Below are 27,721 nucleotides of genomic sequence, written 5' to 3'. Positions count from 1 at the left end.
AACAGAAAGCTTGAAATGTGTTTTTATCTGTTCAAATACAAACTTATGGTCTGCTGGCTGTGGGAGACTTTACAAGTTCTAACTTCCACATTCATTTGGAAATCATCAAAGGGACCAAGAAATCTTAACTGCTTGACCTCAGTGGGTCATTTCCTTCACCTGCACCATATAGGAACTCCAGAGAGACTCAAACCTGATGACTGGTTCTCTCCAACTTTCTTTCATGTAGGTCATCGGTGACTTCCTTCAGGGAGCTCTGTCAGGTGCTGCTCCCAGAGGGACCCAGCATACAACGAGGAACTGAGCCTGTGCCACTGAAAAGCAGATCATAAATCTACCATCCTCCTCTCGTCTTACTGCCGCTGTCACTGTCAATCTGTTGCAACATATTGGCCTCCCTTCACTTAAATCGAGATTTATAATACTTTTATGATCAAGCCCAGCTGGACCGCAAACATTAGCTGCACCAAGGAGAGCAAATATGACTATGGTCTCCTGATCAATATAGCAGGTGGCACATCAGTCCACTGAGCAGTATCAAATAAACATGACCACACAGACATGTCATATATATCACCAGCTCAGTCCGATGTGGTATCATGTAAAGTCTGTTTTACTTGGCGTGTTTCTTTTACTTTGCTGTAACACACATTTCCAAGTTTTGTGTTCAGCTCAGGCAGGTAAAAACTCTCAAGCTTTTTTAAAAAAAATCTAGGTATTACTTGACTGGATCTGTGTCGTTCTTCTCCTTACAGTCTGCAGATCAAACAGTGTTACTTTTACATGTGAGAGTTGATTATGAAATGGACTGTATGGCTCGTGAAAAGATATGCATTCATTTTTGACAAAATTATTCATTATGTTTTGCTCCTCCAAGTTATGTGTTCCTTTGCTCATTTTAAGTTGGGTGAAAAGTAGCTCTCTGTTGATTTTCATATGATAAAACTGGAGACTGACGTCGCATCCTTGCTTCATTTGATACAGCAGCATTCTTCACATTCCCTCGAAAACAATAGATATTTTCATGTCCACTCCCTGACCAATCAACCGCAACTGTTTATGCTTCCTTGTCAGAAGATTGCAGTTTCTCCATGAGAACAGGCCAGAATGGAGAGAGCAGGAACTGCATCCTTCAGATCCACAAAAAAAAAATGGAAAAGCATCCGTGAAGCAGACAGAACAATCTGAAGCAACCTGTGGGGTTTGTCTCAGAGTGGGAAGCAGATGAGACGCGAGACGAGATCCTTTCTTCGTCCTCCATGACACTCACGTACAAGCTTGTCCTCACACACACACACATGCAGACATCAAAGCTTTGGGATAAGTAAAGTCTGGTCAGTCAGACCCTGCTGTGTTGCTGGAAAGCAAAGACCTTTGATGCCACATCCTAATATATGTTGGGTCCCAGCTTGCTTTTTAGTGAATGGGTCCAAATAGCCTTGGTATGAGCTGCACAAGAGCACTTGGTTTGTTGTAGGCTCCAGTTACTGCCTGGCATTGCATAAGAGCGTAATAGTACATTGCTTTTTCAGGGAGGCATGTTATAAATAAAACCACAGAAAGCATTTGTTGACAGCAGCTTCAGCTCTCCCTCAGCTCCTCTTTTGGAAATGTTTGTGACCATAGACATCATGCAACATGTGTTCAAATTTTTCTGTCTTTTTTCAGCCCATTGTTATTAACAAAAAAAAAAAAAGGTTCTCAGCTCCTGTAGCATGCCGTTTATATTTGTCTTTGAGAAAATACACACAGTAACCCTAACTCTAACCCCAACAGGTCATTTACAGGTAAACCAATATGTGGGATGTGTGTGCAGTGCAAGCACTATAATAAAAGCAGAAGCCATCTGACATTGACAGCATTATGATAAAGTATGGCTGGTGTGTGTGTGTGTGTGTGTGTGTGTGTTTTGCTTCAGCTGTGTGGAAAGAACATAAGGCTCACATGTCATTCACTAATCCTAATAGTGATGTGAGTTTCACGTTATCAGCTGCACTCACCTGCTAAACCTACTATAAACTGCAATTGCCACCCTTTTTATGGCACTTTCATGATAGCCAGACTGAAGACATATGGCTATAAAAGAAGATAAGCCAGGCTGTATTCGCTATTAGAAACCATTATTGGCAGGACGGATGATGCAATAATTAGGGCAAACCTGGAATCTCAGCTCAACTCACCCACATTCAGGACAAAAAAAAAAAGAAAAAAAACAAACACATTAAGAGAGACTGCTTTCCATCAGTACCATTATTAATCTATGGGGAGCATTAAAACCTGAAATCTGAAATACTGTTTCATCAAATCACAAAGAGCTATCACTGCACACTGTGTCAACAAGTAACAGAAGTAGAAGCTGGGGACATATGGACACAGAAAAGCGCGGCACGGCACACAGGCTAACCCAGCCAATGCCATTGTGTCTCTGTGGACCCACTGGAGACACAACAGGTGTGTCAATATGACAAGCATTCAACCAATCCACTATGCCTGCCTCATATAAACACTGAATAAATATAGATGTGCTCCATTTTCACTCTCAGCAGTGCACAGCTACCATAGAAAAACAACAGATGAAAGGCAAACATTCAGAGACTGGAAAGTTCAAGGAGAAATTGCAACATTTATTTTACTAGATAACTTTCCAACTTTCTGAGCATATCATACACAAAATGAGAGTTTGCTTGTCTTCTCAAAATTTTGATTCTGTGAGCTGCCAAGGTTCCAAACCCCAACCAGATATTTTATGGAAACTGAGTGTTGGATTGGCCTTGCTTTATCTTTGTAAGATAGTTTCATTAAAAATAAACGCACTCTGATAAAAGATGACTAACACTGAATGATTTGGCACTCGGTTTTCTTATTTATGACCTTATTAGCCCATCATATTCTACAGAAGCCTTCATTTGGCATAATTATGTTGCTGCATTGCATTAATCTCCAGCGTCTGCAATATGGGAAATAAGACATTCTTTTTAAATGTTATTACAAGACTACTGTAGTTCCCTTTTTTTCACAAATGCACAGTTGATGCCAAACAAAATTTAGATGAACAGGTTGGCGAAAATTGGCTTGTCCCCTCCGTGAACAGACGATAGAAAACGGTGCGTCGGGCTGCCAGTCTCCCACCAGATGGTGAATGAGAGAGACACGGGGGATCGAATAACAAATACAACCAATCAGATTGTTAAAAAAAAAAAAAAAAAACTAAACAAACAAAAAACCCCAATTCGTGTTTATGTGGTGAAACAGTGATGAAAATTCGTTTATTTGCCAAATATTCGTACAATTCTTTCTCCTAACCCGAATTTATCGACCATTTAATTTGTTTCAAAAATGGCGTTGCTTCTTAATTTCTTTGGGGACTTCCCTGCGGGCTCTGCTGCTGATAATAATCTGTAAGTAAAATACAATTAATTAATTTAAGAGGCATTTGCATTGGTGGTAATTACACTGGTTGTTATCTGCGTTGGTAATTTTATTCTGTCTGTTTTTTCTTTTGCTTTTGTTTCGGGGTTTTTGTTTTCTTTTTTGGTGTGGGGGGGGGGGTTCTAACTAACTGAAGAAGGGAGGGAAACATTGTCAATTTACTACAACAACACTGTCAATTTCAAGCCATCGTTGAATATTTTATCTCAGGGCTGGGAACCTCGCTGCGCACAATCACTGTGCCATTCCCATTAGCGCTTAAAGGCCAAGAGGAAGAATAAACCAATTTTACGGATGCAGGTGACGCGTGTGCGTGTGAGTGTTAGAGAATGAGCGAGCGAGAGAGAAAGAGAGAGAGAAACTCAATTTGCATACAGCTGAATGGTTATGTCTCCCGTCCCGCATATTACCCGCATGAGGGCGAGAGAGGGACACGCGCCGCAACAATAGGAGGCACGCTGCCACTAAACCGTAAAACGCATGGGTGGGCACGAAGGGGCACACGCCACCGACAAGATGAAACATCCACCCAAAATAACATCTTAGGGGAAAAAAATTTCAATTTGGACACAGTGGGTGCCAGCGTATTCGTGCGTCATAGTAAACCATAAGTAGTGTGTTTTAAGTGTGAGAAAAGACAGTAAATAAAACATGGGGGGGCTGCTGCAGTGTACTTGCTCTGGTACGCCGTGGGTCTCTTTGCGTCTCTATTTTTTTAAGTGAACTTCAAATACACACACACACACACACACACACACGCACAAAGAGGCTACTGGAGAGATTTTTTCATTTAATCCACATTTTTTGAGGTTGAATATCTGTTAGAGCCCAAGGGAGAGACACCGTTGACCCAACAGAGCGGAGGGTATTGGAGTGAATAGTGCGCAAAGCCCCAAAAGGCGCAGTAGGCGCTAATAATACGCGCAATATACCAAACCCAATGGCAAAATGGTGCAAAGAAGCAAGACAGTGATTGCACTGAAATTCCTGCTCTCTGTTCTCGAAGTTTCAGCTCCCCTTCATTGTCCTTCCTCACTGTCCATAATGTGTGATTGTGTGTCCGGCGTATTGTGCGCTAAAAATAAGCCAGCAGATGTTGGGGCTTGTTAATAATCGCCCAGTATCCATGGTGGTCAGTCAGCACAGTGCCAGGGAGTATTAAATCTGGATAATTGTTGTTGGGTTGGAAGGGAAGGGGGTTGAATATGTAAAGTAGGCGGGGCCAGCGGCGGTGACTGACGGTTTATGTAATGAGCGGCGCACAGAGAGTCTATATATCCGTGAGGAGACACGCCACCGTTCATTCACTAGTAATAAGTCGGGTGGTGAACATCCGTGGCGCACTGACGCACCAAGTTCAGCACCAAAACAAGCTCTGAGCCACACACACACAGCGGAGTGACCATTGTGGAGTACAACACCATGCAAGGGGAGGACGCCTGCTGACAGACAGACAGACACACACACATACACACGGACAGGCAGAATCACGGCTGTGGATATTAGTCTTCCCTCACCTTTGGATAACTTGGAGATTGGAAGCGCTTTTTTTGGACGCATTTGACGCACAGTAACAAGGACCAACGGGAGAACTCCCTGGGAGTGAATAAGGATTTATATTTTGTTTTAGAGGTTTTTTTCCTGAAACATTTGTTTACCTCGGTGTAAATACTTTGGAATAGGGAGGTTTTGCTGCTTTTTTGGTTGGTGACGCGGCTGCCCGGGAGAAGTGAGAAGGATGGCAGCCTGGTTCACCTTTACCATCGCATTCAGCACCACGTTGATAACACAGGTATGAAGGAGGAGAAAGCATCTCTACGGTGGTCCACAGACCTCCAGCACACCAGATGGAGAGCCACTAATTTTATCTTGTTCATTTATTTTTTTGGCGTTGGTTGGGGTTTCTTTTTTCCTTATTATTATTTTTGGTTTTGCTTTGTTGATTTTTTGTTTGTTTGTTTGTTTGTTTGTTCGTTTGAAGAACAATCTAAATCTAACCAATGCCGACGTTTTCCTAAATGATATCCCCTTCTCTTTTTAGGTATTTGGCTCCGGTGTTTTTGAGCTTGAGCTCCACGAATTTAAAAATCCCAAAGGTTTGCTGGCAAACGGGAACGCGTGCAAACCCAACTGCAGGACTTATTTTAAAATTTGCTTGAAAAACTACCAGGCTGTGGTCTCACCAGGTGACTGCATCTTTGGAAGTACAATGACACCAGTGCTGGGGACAAACTCTTTCAGCGCAAAGGACAGTGGCACTTTACCTAGACCCATTCAAATACCCTTCAACTTTGGCTGGCCGGTAAGAGGAGTGGAGCTGTGCGTCCACTTTGTTTGATTTATTCCAGCGAGCCCCGCTGTTATGTTGTTTTCAAGGGAGCTGCTATGCATTTTGTGAGCGCACCGGTTACTGGTCAGCTCATCTAATCCATATCATTAGGTAATGCTCAGTGAACAAACAGATTGGAAATGCTACGACGTCGTTCATTTCAAAATCCAGAAGGCTATGTAGTGATGATTGTAACACGTTTGTAGTGGAACAGAAAAATGCTGTTTTTAATAATCAGTCAAATAGAGAAAGCGAAAACATGTTTCTTCTTACATGATGAGTTTTGCCAAAGAAAAATATTAATTTAGATATTAATTGTCTACATGTGTTTTCTTCTTAGGGGTCATTTTCATTAATAATTGAAGCCTGGCATTCACCTTATGGAAATCTACCTGTAGGTAAGTGCAACATTTTTTTACCACAGGAGGGAGCTCTGTCTGTACATTTACCACACGAGGCTCTCACAGCTAGTTTCATCGTTTTTGCACAAATGCATGCACAAAAGAAATCGAAGATTGGACTGTTAAACACATCTTAGTCATTCAACATGTCCCCCTCCGCCTCTTGCTAATTGTTCATAATTTCACACTTTTTCACGCCTATTCACTCCTTTGTTATGAACTTCAGAACACCTTTTTCATTCTTATACCCAATACAATTGAACTTCCTCTGGTTTATTTTTGGCGTGGGAAAGAGCTGTGGGCTTTGGTGAGAATACACAGCGCCTGCCAAAAACCCCTGACTACATCTTCCTGTATTTTACACCTTACTCTGTTCCGCCCTTTGGAAGAGGGGACTGGGCCTGGGAATGTTTTTGCTGACGGAAAGAAAGAGGAAATTTCAACCTGAGTTTATCTTTCATCTAAGCTGTATGGGATTTGATAAGGGATGCAGCTTGGTACTGGGGAGTTTATTAAAGTGAAAGTGGATGACTTTTGAACCCACGGCCATTTATGATGCAGTTTTTGACATAAAACCATAATCACCCCCAGGACATGAGCAGGTTGCAAGGTTAGATATCCTATATAAATTCTGACTCCTGCGCCTCATCTTTTTGTTTTTCTTTTTTTCAGATACCAGCAATCAAGACCTTTCGATTAGCTTTTTTGCCATCCAAAGACAGATGGGTGTAGGGACTGAATGGTCCCAGGATACAAAGACAGCGAAGCAGACAGAGCTGAGGTATTCTTATCGCTTCATCTGTAACGACAGTTACTACGGAGAAAGTTGTTCCAAAAAGTGCACACCAAGGGACGACCGATTTGGCCACTACACCTGTACCCGCGATGGGCAGTTATCCTGTCTGCCTGGCTGGAAGGGGAAATACTGCGAAGAACGTAAGTAATCATCAAAATATCTTCTAATGTCAGTGTTACACTGAACTTGTGTCTGTATATTTGGTAGCATGCTGCAACATGTAGATGTCTGAAAATGTGTTTTAAATAATTCAGTCTGTTTTGGCCTGTGATCTTTGAGCTTAATGTGATACGGTCCTTGTTAAGATTTTTAGGCCAATTCTTACCTTAAACGACTTGATACTCATGCGAGGTCCTTATTAGCCTGTCTCCTCGTGGACTGGGGGACCTTTAACATTCATTGTTAACGTTGGCACCTAAAAAGAGGAGAGATCTGTGAGCATGCACAAGTTACACATATCAGCAGTCAGAATATAAGTTGTCTACCCCCATGGATCATCATCATTAAAGCCACAGGATGTTGAGCACTAGGCTACAAGAAGACATGACGTAATGATGTCTGGCAAGTCTGACAGGCAATTGTGGCGCAGAATGCATTTTGTAGAGATATTTTCTGCATATAATTAGCAATCATATAATTTTGGTGTGCAATTGCTTGTGGGCTTTGTGAATACTCATTGAATATGGGAAGTGGTAGACAGGCGGCTTAGCATGACAACAGGCACATCATACTCGTGCAAATCCACTTGGCCAAATCATAGAGCAACACTCCCATGTTTTTGGACAGCTCTGAATGGATCTATGAGGAGGCCCAATGCCATTTGGCTGCACAATAACCAAGGGCCCCTTTCACCAAAACAAATTAATCAAAGAGTAGATTGGAAGGAGGCACCGTGAGAATAATAGTTACCATGTGCTGGATGTGTGACCACATGGGTGACAGCGGATCTGTCATTCGTGTCACTTGGTGAAAGAGAAATTGGCATGTTCTATTTTGACTGTGGCGCCAAATTCTAACCAGATGGGCTCACGTGTCACAATTACAGACGCATCAATCGCCGGCGACTACAGAAAATATACACGAGAAAGATAGATGGGGCATCTTTCTAAGCCCCCCCCCCCCTCTTTCTCACACACACTCCCATACAGCAGTTTAAACAAACCTTGTCATTTGCGCCCGCAGTGGGGTACAAGGCCAACAGTGCTCAAGAATGGCATCGCAGAGACTGTAATGTAGAATTTGGAAACGGAGACGAGCAATATTCAAAATAACACAAATGAAAATGTAAAAGAAATGGCTGAGAACAGAAAGGCTAGATGACATTCAGCAGAGATACTGCCGGCGCTACAAAAGAAGTCCCAACTAAATGAAACCTGATAACTTTGCAGATAGACAGACAGACAGATGTGTCAAATATATTAAAGTACCGTACCAGGCGCGTCCCCGGTATCATAATCCGCACGCGAGGGGGGCGGGCATTATTGGGAGGAGCCCGGGTGGCTGCACGCGCCAAGGTTAATCGCGGTATCATTATCCGCCACGCGCCACCGATGTTTAGTCCCTCTCATTGTTTGGCGCGCGGCGGTGGCAGCTGCAAATATGGTTGCGGCGGACCACAAACAACAATAGTGACAGCTGCCTGCTATTGAGAGCAAGCATCTGTTCTGGACTAAACCGGCCGCTTACCGTCACTCGCCTGATATGCAGCCCCCGCGAATCAGTGTCATGCACGACCGGTACACTTTAAAACAGGACAAACAACACCCCCCCCCCCCCCAATCACACACACACACACACACACACACACACACACACAACCGATTTTCCTTCACGCTGCAGCTGGTGGCGTGGCCCACAGGTTTGGATTAAATTATCAAGTTAAGCCAAAGTTAGACTTTAACACACACAGTCTGTTATTTCAAGAAAAATGAGTTAAATGGGAGCTACCAAATATTTGCTGCATTAATGTGATCAGGTCAACATGGCGTTAAATCTAAAACCAGCAGCACACTCATGTATCTTTGTGCTTTTCTTTTGGCTTCTAGCTATCTGTCTGGAGGGCTGCAGCGAGAGGAACGGAAACTGTTCCAGCCCTGGCGAGTGTGTGTAAGTATGAGTAATTGTGAAGTATTTAAATCAGGTGTGGAAACAGTGTGAGTCACATGCAGCGGACATAAATCAACAGATCAGAGTAGGATGCTTCAGCTCGAGGAGTCACGTTCAAGGCATCCACGTCTATCATTCAAAGAGGTTGAAGTTCACAAAATCAGCAAAGCCCCCCCCCAGTCCTTGTCAGCTCTCCTCTCCCTGCGTCGTTCTCTGACATATCTGTTTCCCACGTTCCCTTTTTGTCACTAGCCCGTCTCCTTCACTCACTCAGATAATTCACACTCACTCACCCGCTCCCTGTGAGAAAGCCCTCCCAAATCCAAAATTTGCTCTCTATTTTAGACAGAAATCCACCATTCCTACTGCAAAAATGGACCCAAATCCAGGTTAAACCCCCAAGATACTCAACACCGCAAAGTTGCTCCCATGCGTCTGCTGCCTCAGCAAGAAATGTTGGAACCTTGAAAGTACATCTTCAGTCCCACAATCTCTCATTTTGACAAGATTTCTGCACACTGTGCTGAGAAATGGATATTCATGGGAAACATGAGGCTAAAACTGTGGACTGCTGGTTTACTGTCAAAAATCTTTGCAGCTATATTTCACATTTGCATTGTCATGTAATTATTTATCCATATAGTGCATGCAACTGCCTAGATTGTTTGACCTCCAGTACTAACACTGTCCATCAGAACAATGTTAGAACGTTAGAATAACTTACGTCTGCTGATGTAATAAGGTTGTGGAAAAACAAAGTTGCCAATGCCGACGCATGATTTCAAACTACTCCTGCTCCCTCTAAAAAAAAAAAAAAAAAAAAAAAAAAAAAACCCACATCACTACAAACTGTCACATTTAGCTCCAGGAGTAGCACGCTTTCAAAATTTTCCAATTGCTATAAAGAATTTATGTGAGAGTTTAAAGATTGTGTCCAATTCCAGCTACGCTATTAATGTCCTTTTGCATGATTAATAGCTGTTTTATCAACATAAGAGCCAGTTAATCCATAACAGGCCACAGCATAGCTGTCTGCTCTTATTTAAGTAGGCGAGTGGATGTCTAAATAGGCCAGTTTTAAGCGCCAAGAATAGATTTTGTCATTAATCAAGGAGCAAATTGTGCCTTTTTGCAGATGCAGAGATGGCTGGCAAGGCACCTTCTGTGACGAGTGTAAGACGTACCCGGCCTGTAAGCACGGCACCTGCCAGACACAGTGGCAGTGTAACTGTCAGGAAGGCTGGGGAGGCCTATTATGTGACCAAGGTACATCAGATGACTTGGACAACTGCAGTTGTTACTTTTTAAAAGACTGTCTCACATTACTTCGACACTTTTGTTTTTCCATTTGAACTAACTTGAAAGCATTAGTAAATTAGTTTATCCTCACACACTCTTCCCTTTTTTCCCCAGACCTAAACTTCTGCACCCATCACCATCCTTGTCTGAATGGGGCCACCTGTATGAACACGGGCCAGGGAAGCTACACGTGCACGTGCCTGCCAGGTTACACAGGGGTCAACTGTGAGCTGGAGATGCAGGAGTGTGACAGAAACCCCTGCAGGAATGGAGGGATCTGCACAGTAAGTTGGAAGTAACAGATTTATGATGATTTTTGTATTTCTAGATTTCAGTGAGCATTGAAGTAACTTTTCCTCTTGTCATCCTGTTTCCGCCAGAATTTTGAAAGCGGTTATAAGTGCACATGTCCCCAAGGTTTCGAAGGTTCTCACTGCGAACACTCTCTGCTGACATGTGCCGACTCCCCTTGTTTCCACAACGGCAAATGTTGGGAGAAGGACAATGGCCGCAGCTACATGTGCGAGTGTCCCCGGGGCTACACAGGACTCAACTGCGAGAAGAGAATGGACAAGTGCACGTCGCTTCCCTGTGCTAATGGTATAGTCTTCCTCCCCTCTTTGCCCCCCCTTCCTGAACTTCCCCTCACTCTTTCTGCCCCCTTCAAATTCCTGCAACTGGAAGCAGTGTGGAACAACAGGAATTCGTGGGAACTTGGTGTCTATTGTCCTCCGTATAAACACTCTGCAGCTCAGAGCAGCAGCTTGTAAATGTCACCACAGCTCGCTGTGGTTGTTGATGAAAGGGGACAAATTTCCAGCATAGCTCGATTTCTGTCTTCTTGTAAACATGGAGGGCTCAGGGATTGTTCTGTGTTGGGAGAACAATACACATGGAAGTAAACAATATACATCCAAAGTGCTGTGGTCACACTGGATTTGATGGAGATGTGTGAATTGAAGGGGCCTCCTGCGAAGCTTCATGGAGATCGAGTTCTTTCTGATTTTGAAACTCCTTGATGTTGCAATGCCTGTGTCGCTTAGAGAACTGGCCGTGCTGTTGATACTAACTGTCCATCTCCTCCGCAGGTGGTCTCTGCCTGATTCATGGTGGCATGCGAGCTTGTAGCTGCCGAGCAGGATTTACCGGCCAACGCTGCGAGATCAACATCAATGAGTGCGCTGGAAACCCCTGCCTTAACAGCGGCACCTGCCAAGACCGGATCAACGACTACACCTGCGCCTGTCCTGCAGGTTACGGTGGACGAAACTGCGACAGAATCCTGGATGAGTGTTCCCTTCACCCTTGCCTCAATGGGGGTATTTGCTCTGGGGGTGGCGGACCAGGCAAGCCTCCGGCTACCTGCATCTGCCCCTCTGGCTTTACCGGGCGTCGCTGCGAGTTCTTCGCCGCCGTCACCTCTCCCGTGTCCAATGGAGAGACCCAAGATGGCTTCCAGTGGGCTGCAGTTTCTTTGGCTGTAGGGCTGGTAGCACTGCTTGTGCTGTTGTGTATGGTGGGCCTGGCTTTAAGGCATATCCACAGACAGGCCCAAAGAGAGAGAGGAGACACAGAGACTATGAACAACCTGTCGAATTGTCAGAGGGATAACCTGATCCCTGCATCCCAGCTGAAAAACACCAACCAGAAAATCAGCCTGGAAGTGGACTGTGATTCAGAGAAATCGAACTTTATCCATAAAAACTATCACTTGGACTCTTACAACTCGAAATCGAAGGAGTTTCAGGATGAAAAGTCACAAGAGGATAAAAGTCTTATTTATGACAAGTGTTTAGAAGATAAAATGCCCTTGAGTAGAATGTACAGGTAAGAGGAACCATTTTTACATAACCTATAACCTCCTGCTTTCACTTATGCACTTACATCTTTGGTGAGATAACAATTGTATATACCTGTTTAAATGCAAGGAAATTAATTGTAATTAAATTAATTGTGCTCATTCAGTAGTTTGTACACGGAGCCTTCCTGACTGGAAATCATGGTTAATTAGAGCTCTCACTTATGCAATGCCACAGTTAACAACAATGAGCCTCAGTTGTGTTTTTCAATCTTGGACACCATCCATTGTTCCTCATTCATTTTGAGTTTACATATATTTGACACTTACTTTGCCGCAAAACCGCCGCCTGTCCTCTCTGCTGCCTCACTGTATATGTGTATGCCTAATGCATATTGCTTCCATGTGCTCTTAGTTTAAATTAACACAAAGTGTGATTTGTGTTTCCAGTGAAAAGCCAGAGTGTAGGATATCAACAATATGTTCCTCAAGAGACTCCATGTACCAGTCGGTATTTGTTATAGCAGAGGAAAGGAGGGAATGCGTCATAGCAACTGAGGTAAGCCAAAACAATCACTTCTTCACTAGCATTTCCGCAGATCGGACATTTCAAATGCATCGCTTTGTCCCAAGTGTATGATCTCTCACTACTGCACCAACATTTATGGCTAGGGGCTTTGCTATTTCTAGAAAGACCCTGGTGTGACATTTGGACCGAAGCTTGGGATAGCCCAATCCACTGCATCGGCGCTCTCTGTGAATTACATTGGCCATTCTTTATGTTGGCCATGTGATGAACTTAAGTCAAAACTGATTCCCCACACATGTTTGGCTCCACTTGGCCTCTAGGGTGCTATATTTTTACCTCTGTGGCAATAAGTGGGAATTTTTTTTAATGTTATTTCCAAGAAAAACACAATAGTGATAGTGACGCATATTAGCTATAAAAGTTCAAAAGACAGTGTAGAAAAAAACTTATTATAGTTTTTTTCTACACTGTCATATTTTCTGCATTTGGCTGATTCATTAATTTTAACACTCATTTTTGCTTTCCCTCCCTTCCCCCATATAGGTATAAACTGTGATGGGTCTGAGAGCAAAGAGGATGAGGAAAAAGACACAATCGAGGCAGAATATAATATTGTGGATTGTTTACAAATGCTGAGAAGAGACTGGAGATTGTTTTAGATGTCCACTGCTGCTCTGGAACACTTGAGAACTGGACAGGGCAGAAACGTCTGCTCTACAAAAAGCAAAGGAGAAAACCGAGAAACTTTATGCTCACCGAGTGTTTGTATGCAAAACATGTACAGTGAAGGACCTCTTAATTGTGACAATGGTGAAAGGGACTGGCAGAAGGACTGCAAAACACGAGGTGTGAAGACTGACAGAGCATCATTAAAATATTAATTTATAATCGCAGCCATCCTGGACAGTAAAAGGAGGCGCAGGTGGATCGTTGCCCCCTCGTATCTGACCCGGCCTTGTGTGATAATCATGATGACTTTGACAGCCAACCAATCAGTTAAAAAGGTGCCTAAGATGTGACCCCTCCCCACCCACACTCACTCCCGCCAGCTTCGCCTGCTATGCAAGACTCAGGGTCGAGACGAGTGAACTCACCCACCGTCACAATCCAACCTCACAAACACTGAGAATTCTGAATGTCTGAAACTAATCTTCAACTGTCAATCACGTGAAAATGACTGGTTGGACTTTTCCACGCAATGGTGAAGATTGTATGCAGCCCAAATTCACTAGAAGCCTTAAAAAATGGGGGGCGGGGGGGTTGGGGGGTTGAATGCTAAATTTGTGCCCTTGTCTGTTCTTGGATCATTTGCACTACAAAAAAGAAAAGTGGAAAAAACAGTAGGGGGGAAAATACTTTTTAATCAACAGCGATTTGGAGAGAAAAACCACAGGAGCGCAAAAGTCAGTGCTGTGCCAGCAAGATCCAAGAAAAAGGAAAAGTGCATAGAAAAGTGTTTCTATGCAAACCCCACTGAGAATAACAAAGAGAAAAGACTGTCACGCCACTGCCTGCCTATAATAAATTTCAGAAATGCAGAACCAATAATGTAATTTTTTTAAATGATTATTTCCAGAGATTAATTTAAATATGACACACTGCTCTTTATATGTTTTATAATATTATTTTGTATATAATGCATATTTATAAGGACCAAACTTCTGAAGAATAAAACTTCCTTGGAACCTGCTTTTAATTTGATGTCAGTAAACGGAAAAGGAAATTATTTTTGAGGTGTTTTTAAATAATGAAATTGAGTACAAATGATGATGAATTGTGTCTTGTCTTTCTTTTCATCGAGGCTTAATATCAGGGGAGTGTGTTAAAGTTTGGAAATTATTATTATTATTTTTTTTAAACACATATTCCACAGCCAGAGCTCTTCAATTGTGACAAGGTGCTTGAAGACAAAATCCAGTCCTTTCCTACATTTACACATCATACGTGATGTGTTGGATTTTACTGGGAAACATAAGCTCTCTGACTGCAGCATCCCTACCTCGAGTAATTCCTGGAAACGCCTTTGGCTCACACTCCACTCACCCGCCCCTCATCCTCTCCCTGGCCTTAAATTGGCTTGAAATTCAAATCCGTTTCCACGGATACCACCCCCTCAAGCTGGAAATGGCGAAACAAAGCCAGGCACAGGGCAAAGGGGAACACCCCCACCCCCCACCACACCCTTCATAATGCTTGCACATGCGTCTGCATGCACACACACAAGCAGCACACACACACACACAAGCAGCCAATCAAACAGATGCCGTGGGGGAGCGTGGAGTGAATCTGTAGTGCCATAAAAACAGCAGCATATGCCAGGCCTCTCGCCCCGTGTGCATGACACAGAGAGTGCACAGACCTCCTCCCATAATAAAAAAAAAAAAAAAACCCACACACACTCAAGCACTTATAGGCTCCCCAACTGCCTGCTTCCCCTTCAGGGTTAAGAGCAATATTTCAATGCCCGGTTCTGTACCACCCACTCCTGCAAACAAAGCTGGGGAGCAGGCTTGGCACCAGGTCTTTGAGGCAGAAGGGAGGGAAACCAGATGGGAGCAAGTGGATCTGCTATGAATCCACTGACATACAAAGATCTCTATTTTAGAAAAGTTGACTTGTCAGAGCAATCTGGTCAATCTTGTGTCCCTCTGACTGTGTTTTCTTTTGGGGAAATGCTGTTTGCTCCTGATACACCAACATTGTGCGGTTTTGGGGAGACATCACCACTGAGGAACTCATTTTGTATCCAGGCAACATTTCATCTGTATTAGCAAAATCTCCCCTGCTTCCAATTAACAGAAATCCTGTGACAGTCAACACTCCCTAATCAGGAGCTATCATCACTAGGCTGAAAAATCTGGATGGCTTTTCCCTCTCGCACATCCTGTTAGCCTGTTGACCTGGGCATCCTCCTCAAAACGCTTATGTGAGTGTGTGAGTGTGACGAAGAAAAAAAGAAAAAGAAAAGAAAAAAAAAAAAAGGAGTTTAGATGAAGCTGTTTCCGTCCCAGCTGAAGAAAAACATACACATATCACAATGATTAATCATCTGCTACCTGACCCAGCTTCATAGTTTCTCCGCACCACCATCATACTCACACCTAACGAAGCCACACAGCCTCATTTACATTTGCTAGGGCCCTGCTCTTTGGCCTCAGGGTCTCCATTGCATGGCCAGCCATTTTCATTGTGTTATAATCACAGCATCCTGTTTGTGACCTAGTGACATCAGTTCCTGTTTCCTCCGTGATTAAAAAATGTTGAACATGTCGGCACTGGCCAAATGTTTTTCTCACGCATTGCTTTCTTCGGTCGGCACAGGCTCGTGCAGATGACTGCGGGTTTTCAGGAAACAACCTCAAAACAAGCCAGAGCGTAGACACACAAACTAATCAGAACTATTTACTCGGAAAAAGGAAATGGGGAGAACACATGAATTGATGTCATTCATTGGGAAGGAATTTTGGAAGTCCAGTCTTCCTATCTGTTCACCAGGAAGGTGGAAGTCGAGCCACAATTTTTGTGGTCCAGCCTTGCTTTCACAGCTGATCACTGAATTTAAACTGTTTTTAAATATGCATGTGGACTAGCCTCGCACACTGACGTTATCCATCGCTCTGTAACCTTGCCCTGTTCTGCCCTTGTAGTTGTCTCATCAATTAACACTAGGTGTCAGTAACAAACCCACACACAGGAAATGACAGGTCATTACCAGCCAAAACAAAACCACAGGTGCAGTCATATTCAATTCTACAGCAACCTAATTTAACAGCAACAGACAATCGTAGCACCAAAAAAGACTCATGTTTATTTGCATTATATGTACTAAAAATCATAAGAATGCAATACATTTAATGATACAGACAATATATTCAAGATCTGCGTCCTTCTATAAGATCCACCTTTAGAAGTCAATGTCCCACACCAGTAATCTCAACTCAAGCTCCTGTAAAGGAATGGTTACATCAGAAAAACAGCCTCCTTCAGTATCACGGGGGGATAATGCATGTGTTGTCTTCCCTCCTCAATAACCAGACCAAAATGTGTGTTTTTCTGGATATATTGTACCTCATGTCTTGGAAGTTAAAAAAAAATACAGAGAAAAAAAAAAGAAAAAAAAAAAACAAAACTGTACATACTTTGTCTGTCAGATCATTCACAGCAAACAAGTGGAGAAGTGAGTATTTTCTTGCTGAGACCACTAGTCAAAATGCTGGTCTTAGACTCCAGGCAGCATTACATGTAAAAACCTGCGGTAGCCTGAGAGCTGCCCTTACTGTAGGCTCCGCGGGTGGATAGACCCAAAAGGCCATAAAATAATATGATGGACGATTGTGCATGACACAGGGTATCTTAAAGGCCTGGATTGCATGGTGCTTTATTGTCTGGCCTCTTATCAAAGCAGGTAATGCCTGCTATTTATAGATAATCTATTTAATGAGAACAGATAAGCCTCTAATATTATATCAGATCCACCTGGAGTGGTGGGCATCCTCTTTACAATTGATTAGGTCTGACATCGTTTTGATTCACCATTGCATTTTTTTTGTTATTATTTTAGCCATTTCTAATATTCCTGTATAGTTGGTTTATTCGTTTATTTGTATTAGTATTAGTATACATATGTTGTCCACATGAAGTTTGAACCTGAGATCAACTCAATAATCACCTATTCCTTCCAAGACTATATATTTGTCTGCTAAAGCATCAAGTCTGGAGAATGGAGTGATGCTAAAAACAAATACTTTTGGAAATGTGTAAGAAAATAATTTGAATAAATCTGAAAATAAAAATAGGAATAAATGAAACATAGTTAACATAAGGAGAAATAAGTCTAAGCCACACAAATGCTTTCACTTGTGCTTTTCCTTTCACCCTGTTGGTTTTGTTTTTACTATATCCTTCGATTTCTCTCTTTTGCTTTTGCTTGTACCAAATATTCTTATTGTTTTGTTTTTTTTTTTTACTTGTATCTATTGCTTTTGGTTTTACACTGCAGATTTACTCCAGAATGACATGTGTGTTTCACAAAGTAGGAATATTTCAGCAAGGGTACAATTACCAGATGTTGGTGGTGAGCCAACCAATCACATGCTATGTGACCCTCCTTGCGGTGTTGACAAATATTCATATTGTACTATGACACTGTATTCATATAGAGTGCTTCTGAAGACACTTTTCCCAGAGGACTGGGTTCGAGGTGAGGGACATTCCTGGACGTCAGCCTTGACATTATGCCTTTTGAGCTGTGGGCCCAGATTACAGTCCTCTCATGCTCAGGCTCGGAGAGATAATTCATTTCCTCACATGCCAAGAGTGACTTCCTTTAGCCCAAGGTCATATCACCCTGTCAGAGAGAAATTATTTTATTTTTATTAGGTTTGCTTTCAATACAAATGTATGCAGCTCCTGTATTTTCACGTCGACACATCTGGGATTGATGTGTGGAGACCATCGCTCCTTAGCAGGGCTCTTTCTACTTCAAATCTGATGCAATGTCTTGGTACGTTGCTTTGGATGCTGCTGGGCCCTGAAATGCTGTGGCAGGTTGCATCAGCCAGCTCAAGTCTGACGCGTATTTAGACTGACAACGCAGGCAACCAATCACAAACGGAATCTGTTAGAGTGACTGTCTGCTGGCCAATCACCTTGAAACTCAGGGGTGGGATTTAAGGCAGTTTTGGCCCAATAGACTAACGAGTTTCACTTAGAGTTCCGCCTTATTTGGCGCACCGAAGCCTGATTGGGTTAAATATGAGGCGGACAAGGATTTCTTTAACACGATTGGCTGGATGAGTGCTGTAGATCCGCCCACCTTCCCTGTTATGTATAAGTACATCGGCGCCGCCTCGGTTTATTATAGAGGAATCGCTTTCGATCATCGTCACCTGCTAACGGCGACAAGTCCAACGATCGAAGGCGACAGAAGCCATCAACAGATCAGCCCTCCGTCTTTCTGTCTTTGAATCGGTTACCTCTCAGTCACCGGCCGGCAGAACAGCTGGCCGACGCGGTTTTTGTGTTTTCCTCCGCCCATCCGAAGGCCAAAGGCGGCTGCCATGGATTTTTAAGGCATAATGCGGCTGCACTAACGCAACGGCAATGCATCGTGCAAGGCAAACCCCACCGCGTGAGTCCGCCCTCGCCGCTGCCAAGCAGTCGGCCTCAAACACCGGTCGCGGTATCCCTGCGAGCCAGCCGGTCCCGCTGCTCCTGTACCGGAGGAAGCTAATAACGCTAGCAAGCTAGTCAGCTTAGCCGAGTCAACACCCGAGCGGACGAGCGAGAGCCCTCATCGAGCCATCTGAAAAATAACAAAACAGCCATCGACGCCACCCGATCGAAACATGAAGCCTCAGGACATCGTGTCCGGGAAGGGCAGCCTGTGGATCTTCGGGTACGGGTCTCTGGTGTGGAAGCCGGACTTCAGGTACAGGAAGAGCGTGGTCGGCTACATTCAGGGCTACAAGAGACGCTTTTGGCACGGAGACAACTTCCACCGCGGAAACGACGATTTGGTGAGGGGCTTTTTTGTGATTCTGTTTGGTACTTACTTTGACATACAGGTGTGTGTTTGTGCTGATTCACGTTGAGCTGCTGCTCAGGCGCCGTCCATGACGTGACCCGTCTCTCCTCTCTCTCTCCCCCCGCAGCCCGGAAGAGTGGTTACGCTGATCGAAGATGATGACGTAAGCGCAGCTCTTGTTTCCTATTGGCCCGCTGCTGATTCTGTGGAAAATGAGGAGTTTCCAGGCTGATTGGGGGGAAGTTTCTGACTCATGTTTTTTTTTTTTTTGTCTCTTTTTGGTTTTTCCTCACAGGAGAGCACCTGGGGTGTGGCATTCGAGGTGACAGGCTCTCAAGTGGAAGAGTCCCTGAAGTACCTCAATGTGCGCGAGACAGTCTGCGGTGGCTATGTCACCAAAATGGTGGATTTCTTTCCCCAGGGGGAGAATCAGTCACCGGTTCAGGCGCTGGTGTACATTGCCACCTCTGACAACCCCCTGTTCCTGGGGCCGGCCAGCCCCGAGAAGATCGGAGCCCAGATTGTTTTGCGCAGCGGGAAGTCAGGCCACAACCTGGAGTACCTGCTCCGGCTGGCCCAGTTCATGAGGACCACCTGCCCACATGTGAAAGACCATCACCTGTTCTCCATCGAGAAAGCAGCGTTGGCCATGGTGTCCTATTTGTTAGCCACCAGTAGCTCGTACCCTTTGTCTCACTAGCGTGTAGTAGGCCAATACATAGTGAACACACACACAAAGATCAGGCTTTTCATCACTGACACTAAACAGCTTATGTTTTATGTAGCTTCAAACTGTAACCCAATGCACTTAAATGCTCCTAAAGTGAGGACAGCATGATGTTAGGTGTATTGTTTTGTTTACATTTTTTTTTTCATGCACATTTGTACATACACAGAAAGTGAGAGCTCTCAACTGTTGACTGTAAATGTGTTTTTAAAATATGTATCAGAGTTCAGATTTTGCTATTTGCACAGTTAATATTCCATCCAAACAGTATAGCAGTTTGTTGTAGGTTCACCAAAAAGCTGCTGTGATGTGTTTTTAAGGTATTGCCCTGGATTTTTTTTTTATTATTATTATTATTATTTTTGTTGTTGTGTGTGTGGGTTGTTTTTTTTTTTTTTTTTTTTTTTTTTTAGTTGTGTATGGCAACTTTTTTCCATGCAGTGTAGTGTAGTAGTACCAATTAAAAAGTTAAAGCAAGTCTTGTCTTTGTTTTAAACTTTATGGTACCTGTAACATGTGCTGCTGGGAGCACTACTTGATGAGCAAAATGACAGTAAGCTTTTTTTTTTTTTTTTTTTTTTTTTTTCAGACTTGAACAGAAAATTTTACATGGCATGTGGTAGGTAGTCTTGGTTCATATCCAAGTAAATCTTAATTTATATTGCCTCCATTTGTTATTGTGCTGAGGCAAACACTGAGCAGATGGCTCATGTGCAGAGTAATTTATAAAGCACATGGTCAAGACCCACCACAGGGTACATTAGTGAATCAGGCACCATATGATTCAAAACAAAGAAATAATGCTCAGTGCTTTTCATAATCCTCCTCAAAAAAGGCTGTTTCTAGTAAGGATGACATTGGAGATTAGGATCAAAATTACCCAGATAACTCAGTAACCTGACCTATGGACTGTACCCCTGTCCCGGAAATACATACAAACATACATTGGACACTCCCAAACATTGGCTGGAGCAGCTTGTACCTTGGATGGGATTCAAATCAAAAGTATCTAGGAGCTCAATCCTTATATAACAAGAGACTGGGAACAGGCCCAGACCTGGAAGTCCTGTGTTTACATTCTGCTCTGCGGTCATGTCAGAGTTGCACCAGGAAGAACATGTTGCTGAGATGCTCATCCACATGTGATGATCTTGTGCCAGGAATCCAGGTGCATGTAAGCTATATTGATTTCCAGAGTGTATCCTCCAATGGGTTAGTTCACCAGAAACAAAGCAGATCCCTCAAATTTCTTCAGTTTCCAACAGTTTCAGTTTTTCTTTAGCTCCCAGTACATTTGAGGTAAACGGAATTTGGTCTTTGCAGCTCAGAGCACTTAATAGCTTCATTTGGAAAACTCAACATCAGCAGGTCTTTCCAAAAACAACATGTTGCTGAGGTTTCACCCGCAGTAACTGTTCAGCTTTCACTGGGACAACCTCTTCTATAAAAACTGGTTCTACTGAAAAAAGTCCACAGTGAAGTCTGTAAAATCTTCAGAGAAATGTTTAAATATGGTTTTTATATATATTGAGAACACTGCAAATAAAAATAGGAATAAATGTAACCTTTGTATACATAGAGGTTTTACAAATGGGACCTTATTGCTTTATGTTCTAGTATGTTGTCGAAGTTGGATGTGCCTAAGACTTTAAAAGCATCCTTTCAAAAGGCCTGATTCAGTTCCACTATGACAGTCTCAACAAAGACTGAGGTTCATAAAGTTTATATAAGAAAGTCCCATCTGGTATATGGTCTAATGAACCAACTCCATGACAGTCTCAGCAGTTTTAATATATGAAGATTGAAACTTAAACTTTAAATATGGCATCACAAGTCTCCATCCAACCATTTTTCAGACCCCCTCCAAAGAAAAAATTGCTTTTAACATGACAAAATGAACAAAGTCATTCACAAATCAGTGTGTGATGAGGTGGGTCACCACCTGATTTCCACCCTGGAACTGCAGTAAACGACGTGACCTAATGAAAGAAACAATCATTTAAACTTGCAGGGATGCAAAGCAGGTAAAATAATTCTGAAACCTTGTGTCAGTACATAGCAAGAATTGCAAACCTACATTTAACCGCCCCACACCCCCATTTATATTCAACATAGTTTAAAATGTATCTTGAGATTAACTTTAAATTTGTTCCCATTACTCTGTTGCCAATGAATAAGTGACGTGTCCTTAAGACACTGTTGTACATTTGTTAAACAAAAATACAGATTTGAGGGAGTCATGCAAATACAACCAATATAACAAACTGAAACACATAATACATACATAAAAAAAAAACAAACAGACTGATTTAGCACTCTTTTATTTTCAGTTGGCTTCTCCTGTTAGTAAAATGGCAGATGCATTTCTTCATATGTACATGACCTATAAAAATAGACAGGAAAATGAGGGAAAAGACAGAGGAAAAGCCACTCTCATCATTATGTACATCAATATAGAACATCATATTTTAATCACACTATTAACACAAAAACAAACCTATAACAGATGTAGTGCTCAACGTAGGACACTGATGCAAAACCTTTTTTTTTCCTAAAACATCAATGACATCAAAGCGAACCACAGACTCCTCGTCACAAAAAAAATATTTCTGAAAAATAGAAAATGGCTTCAGTATATTTTACACAGTCTTACAGGTGTATATCCCATTTGCAATTATCACGAACTGCCCATTTCCAACACAAACCAAATAACTTAAATATCAGACAACCAAATAATCAGTGAACTAATAAATTTACTGTTAGCAGCATTGCCGTGTCAACCAGTACCCCTCATTGTAGAATATAATTTTTTTTTTTTTTTTTTTTTTTTTACATCATTCACTTTCCCACTGGGCAAAAAATATATAATCAATTTTCATTTCCTTCTGTACTGCAAATACATTTTATTTTATTCTTCCCAAAATGTTAAGACCTGCCACGTTGGTTTGGGTACTTGTATTTTTTATTACAAAAATAAGAGCTTTAGTAGAAAAGCTGTAGACATATAGCTCGGTAAAGTGTGGGCTCATAGTAAGCTCTGTGAAATGCAGAATCATCCACCAGTTTGTACTGAGCATACCTACAGAACAATAAAATAATCTAGTGTGCATGAATAAGAATCAATAAAACAAGAGGGGAGAGGGGTGGGGGGTGGGGGGGTGGAAGACATGGCTCAGTGCATTTGACAGAAACTCCTTCGCCTCACTGTGCAGGCAAACAAAAGCATTTCAAAGCCCTTTAACCTACGCATGTTTGTTCACGTCTTTGTTTCAACATTTCAACACTGCTTCATAGCAAAATCAAGAGAGCTTCTTGTCAAGAGTAGAAACGTGCAGTTTGTCTTCTCAAAAGGAACTTGGAAATGCTGTTGTCACAAACAAAAATACTCAGGCAGTGCTCAGGCAGATTTTTGTCCACTGACCTGGACACTAAAATGAAACTGACACATAACATGTGGAGGCTGGTAGGAAGTGTATCTTCAAATGACCTTGTGTGTTTGTGTGCAGGGAGGGTCGTTTCTCTTGCTGCACACAGCATGGTCCTCCAGGTAGTGAGCCTCAGTTATTATAAATACTGCACTCCCTATCTATTAGTTTAAGCATCGGGCATCTGGGGGGATCACAGTGAAAGAGGGTCAGCTATCTTTGTGTGAGGGTGCGTGTGTGTGTGTGTGTGCGCGCACATTAACGTCAGTACAGTGTGTATGAGTGCATATCATTGAGCCCCAGGACCACCAGGGCCCTTGCCCTTCCTGACCACACTGTGGCTGCTGTGGTGGTGGCTGTGGACCAGCTGTTTGTGGGGGCTTGTGGTGGAGGCGCCTCCTTTGGCCTGGGGGGAGGAGCTCCTGTTGGGATTGAAGGCTGGGCTGGTACCGGACCGGCCCAGGGAAGGCTGCAGTGGACTGGACGCAGAGAGGCCTCCTGGAAGGACGAAAACATTGGCGAGGTTACTTGTGAAAGAGTTGCAGAATTTTGACATGAAAATTCTTGCCACATTTGCTTTCACATGAACATTTGACATTTAACCACTGGCTTTGTTCCTTGTTCTTTATGGGATGTTTACAAAGGATTTTTATGCCAATCCATAATACCCAGCCATGCTTTGTAAGAAAGTTACATCATGGGAAAATCTTATTTTTCTTAGTATACTTTTCAGCTTAGAGCATACCTAAGTTCTTCCCTCCAATGGGACCACACTAAATATTCCTAATCTTTTTAGAATTATCATGTACTTGACAGAAAATCTGTTTCTACTACTCTGTCAACAAAACCCTTGTTTTTTTAAACAAGGCTAGTGTATCCTGCTCTTGATTACAATTACAAGCAAACAATGGTTTTCTGAGAATATTGAAACTTTTCCCCAAAATGTCAAACTGTGGCAAGTGAAGCAAATTCCTTCAACCCACAGCCAGCAGAGATGTTTCTGGATAAGACCTGCAGTGTGGCTGCATCTATTTCATTTTGCTGTGAGGAGTTGCAGTCATTACTAACCTTTAGAAACACTGTAGCCGTAAGCAGCATAAGCTGCAGCTGAGGCAGCTGCTGCACCAGCCATTGCTCCTGCCATGGCTGCCGCACTGCCTGCTGTGGACTTGCGGCCCCGTCCTTTTGCTCCCGACTTGGCCCCGCCTCCAGATCCTTTGGGCCGCCCCCGACTCCGCCCAGACCTGCCTCTGCCAGGACTGATAGTGTCTGAGGCTGAAGCACCTGAGGACAGACGCAGACACATGAAATGTGAAATGCAACTCCTTTATTTTCTTTGCTGTTCTTTTTGAAATTAAATCCCTTCTACAGTGATGGATATGTACATCCTGTGAATTTGTCAGCTACATTTTCCCTTTCCCAGTATCACCGCGCAGAGTTGGACTGAGACAGAAATACCTTACTGGAGGAGGGTTAGGATTAGTTCTGTCTGACATGGGCTTAACCCGGTGAAAGATGCTCTGATATTTTTTAACTCCAATATAGACAAACGATCAAACATTACCCACTACTCATTACTACCATAACTACAGACAAGCAAAAATGAGAAACAGCAAAGCTCTCATTTTCCATAGGGCCTGCTGAATTTAAGACAGTGGTAATGTGCCTTATCCTCTAGTTCCCTATGTCTTCTTCCTGACTCCTCATTGGTCTCCATGTTTCCCTCCACAGGCAAAGATAAAAACCCTACAGAGCTCTTAATCTCACCCCTCCTCCTTTTTCACTTATTTGTCCAAGTTCACAAACAGCTCCATCATTCTAGCCCTCAGACTGTCTTCCAAACCTTTTATTATAACGTCATCGCCATCTCTCCCTCACTGGGCCTGGTTAGCAGGGGACATATATAATTTTACTGGCAGGAGCCTCACAAATGGGTTTCAATGAGGCAGCATGTGTTTAAGAGGGATTACTTTATGCCACGCATCCAAAGTTCAGATATAAAAGCAAAAAAACTAACTATTTGTATTGACTCTATATCTGGATCATGTGGTGCAGGAGATGGTTTGGCCAAGGCAAAATAACAGCCTCATAAATCTAAATAATGCATAATTCATATGAGGTAACAGACTACTTGTCTCAGTGGACACAAGCCTATAAAAACAAAAGTTCTGATAGCGCAGAGGACATGCAGACTTCTGTGTGGAGACAACCCGCTTGTAGGTCACAATGATTTGCTTTTTTTGTCTAAAGATAATGCTATCACATGGATAACACACAGATTATGTTATATTTGGCATAGCTGGAGCTTTCAAAATGAAGGGCACCAGAGGAGGTTAAATCCACCAAGATTATTTTCATTTAGGAAGCCATCAAACACAAACATTTTGGCAGTAGGAAATATAAATATAAATGCTTTTATGTACCAATTATATTTTTTATATCCTGCACTTTGGGATTGATCTAATAAATCTGAAGCTTCTCACCAAATACTTACATCCTTTACTTAAATAAAAGTATCAATGCAACATTTGATATTTGCTCAGGTACTCTAAGCAAATATCAAGTCGCGTTTATAAACTGGAAGTGCAGACATTACAGTGTTTTTGTTATTTCTGTTAATAATATATTGTATTGGTGTCTATTTCATTCCTAAAAAAAATATATATATATATATATAAAATATTCAGTTTTTATGATAAATAATTTCTGAATTTAAAGTTTAATTTAGGGTAAAAAAATCCACATAAAAAAAAAAATACTGGTACATAAAAAACATTAACACAACAGTTACCATTATGCTTCACACTGATAGTCAAACGCAATGGACAAGGGTCAGGTACACTCATTTTTTCTCACCATTCATGTTGTCAGAGACTGATCCAGATACAGAGGCGGGGGAGTTTGTGGCACGGGACTGCGGCGCAGAAGACACCGGATCATCCACGATGACCAGCATGTCGCTGCTGCTCTCATCTGCATCAGCGTCTGGTGGCAACGAACCGGGCTGGAGCTCGCTGCTCAGAGAGATCTGGCCATGTACAGGAGCACACACAGACATACACACAGGCTGGGGATCAGCACCAAGGGGAACAGGGAAGATCAGGTCGGCATCATAAAGGGAAAGGGTAGCGGAACAGTGCAAAGAACAAAGAGGAAATGGAAGGAATGCGGAGGGGGAATGATAGAATAGATACAGAAAGCAAGAATGGGCAGCAGGATATAAGGAAGACAGAGAAAAGGTTATAGCAGAGCAGAGAGAGAGAAAGAAGCCACTCATAAAAGAGAATCAATGATAGATATTAAGAGGAAGAACAAGGATGAGAAGAGGAAGATGGGTTGGAGAATTTAAACGCACAGAGTGAGTTTGTGGATTCATGCCAAAACATGCACTAACAATCCCCTATAGCATAAATCACATCAACTTCAACAAAAGATATGCACCATCAGTAATTTTTGATTTTAGATGAAATTCCCTCACCTCACTGAAGGGACTGGGCATAGCTGAGTCCATCTCCACGCTGATGAAGGAATCATCTCCGTCTGCAGACATGTTGGAGTTATCAGCTGACGGTGCATGGGAGATAACCAGGTTAACCTCCTTTTTTCTCTTGTTCTCTGATTCCTCATTCTTCTTCTGCAGGTGAGACAGAGAACAGCAGCAGGAAAAAGATTTAATACTCATATTCTTGCAGCTAAATCTGCTGGTCTTTACCTCAAGGCCTAAGGACGGCTATATTGAGTGTTCACTAGCAGTCTGTCAAACACATGAGGCCAGAGCAAGAACCTCAATAACTATGGGACAGATTGACATGTAATCTGGTATGGATATATTCCCTGGAGGATCATTTCCAGAGTTCTCTGACCCCCTCGAACTCCCCTCTAGCCCCACTTTTGGCCATGACAGCCGATCTCAGATGAATACTTGGATTTCAATGAAATTGGCTGTGAATAATCAAGCTCCCCAGGGAAGAAATCTACATGTTTTGGGTGACACCCTCACCTTTTCCTTCCACCTTTATCAATACAGACACGGACCTACTTTGTCTTGCTTGTTACTCCTTTCCTTCCTTCATTAAATAATAGCTTCCCCTCTCACTGTTTTCCTTCCACACTATTTCTTTTATACTTCATTTATTCTACACATCAATGCTCGTGCTCTATTTCACATGATAGAACTGCAGAGGTTTGGGACGAAGGTTTCATGCTGCATAATACCTTTTCAGCATATTTCTCCCTCTTCCTCTTGCGCTCCTTCACCTTGCTGCTCTCTTCCTGCTGCCTCTTCTCCTCCTGTCTCTGCCGCACTATTAGAAAGGAAATAGTACATCCTTACACATTGTTTCTTTAATAAACGTT

The 27,721-nt window shown here is 42.7% G+C and overlaps 4 protein-coding genes across 8 annotated transcripts in view; 2 read left to right on the top strand and 2 right to left on the bottom strand.

Annotated features, from left to right (window-relative positions):
- The window catches only part of syndig1l (synapse differentiation inducing 1-like), a 178,209-nt gene extending 158,859 nt beyond the window's left edge, over positions 1–19,350 (bottom strand). Inside the window, exons 1-2 of the mRNA XM_029496212.1 lie at positions 19,242–19,350; positions 7,281–7,370 (exon numbers count right to left, since the gene is read on the bottom strand). The gene's annotated coding sequence lies outside the window, so the exon portion shown is untranslated. The remainder of the gene's footprint in view (positions 1–7,280; positions 7,371–19,241) is intronic.
- dll4 (delta-like 4 (Drosophila)) lies at positions 4,755–14,448 on the top strand. Its single transcript, XM_029496211.1, has 11 exons — positions 4,755–5,221; positions 5,471–5,731; positions 6,099–6,156; positions 6,832–7,095; positions 9,001–9,061; positions 10,197–10,327; positions 10,475–10,644; positions 10,741–10,960; positions 11,449–12,187; positions 12,609–12,717; positions 13,231–14,448. Exons 1-11 carry the CDS (start codon positions 5,168–5,170, stop codon positions 13,234–13,236), a joined length of 2,073 nt encoding a protein of 690 aa, XP_029352071.1. The 5' UTR covers positions 4,755–5,167; the 3' UTR covers positions 13,237–14,448.
- chac1 (ChaC, cation transport regulator homolog 1 (E. coli)) lies at positions 18,541–20,345 on the top strand. Its single transcript, XM_029496215.1, has 3 exons — positions 18,541–19,205; positions 19,341–19,376; positions 19,509–20,345. Exons 1-3 carry the CDS (start codon positions 19,035–19,037, stop codon positions 19,911–19,913), a joined length of 612 nt encoding a protein of 203 aa, XP_029352075.1. The 5' UTR covers positions 18,541–19,034; the 3' UTR covers positions 19,914–20,345.
- Positions 20,346–22,716: 2,371 nt separating this feature from the next.
- The window catches only part of ino80 (INO80 complex ATPase subunit), a 32,324-nt gene continuing 27,319 nt past the window's right edge, over positions 22,717–27,721 (bottom strand). For 2 of the 5 annotated variants that reach the window (XM_029496742.1, XM_029496743.1), the window contains exons 33-37: positions 27,581–27,669; positions 26,844–26,999; positions 26,222–26,432; positions 24,434–24,649; positions 22,717–23,863 (exon numbers count right to left, since the gene is read on the bottom strand). In XM_029496742.1, the coding sequence (XP_029352602.1) occupies positions 23,655–23,863; positions 24,434–24,649; positions 26,222–26,432; positions 26,844–26,999; positions 27,581–27,669 (881 nt within the window). In that variant the 3' untranslated portion in view covers positions 22,717–23,654. The remainder of the gene's footprint in view (positions 23,864–24,433; positions 24,650–26,221; positions 26,433–26,843; positions 27,000–27,580; positions 27,670–27,721) is intronic. The other 3 variants (XM_029496744.1, XM_029496746.1, XM_029496745.1) reach the window with 3 other exon arrangements.

Source organism: Echeneis naucrates, chromosome 24 (genome assembly GCF_900963305.1).
Source record: "Echeneis naucrates chromosome 24, fEcheNa1.1, whole genome shotgun sequence".
In the NCBI taxonomy this organism is placed as follows: Eukaryota; Metazoa; Chordata; class Actinopteri; order Carangiformes; family Echeneidae; genus Echeneis; species Echeneis naucrates.
Note: the sequence above shows the minus strand (reverse complement) of the source record. Positions and strands in the feature narration are given on the sequence as shown.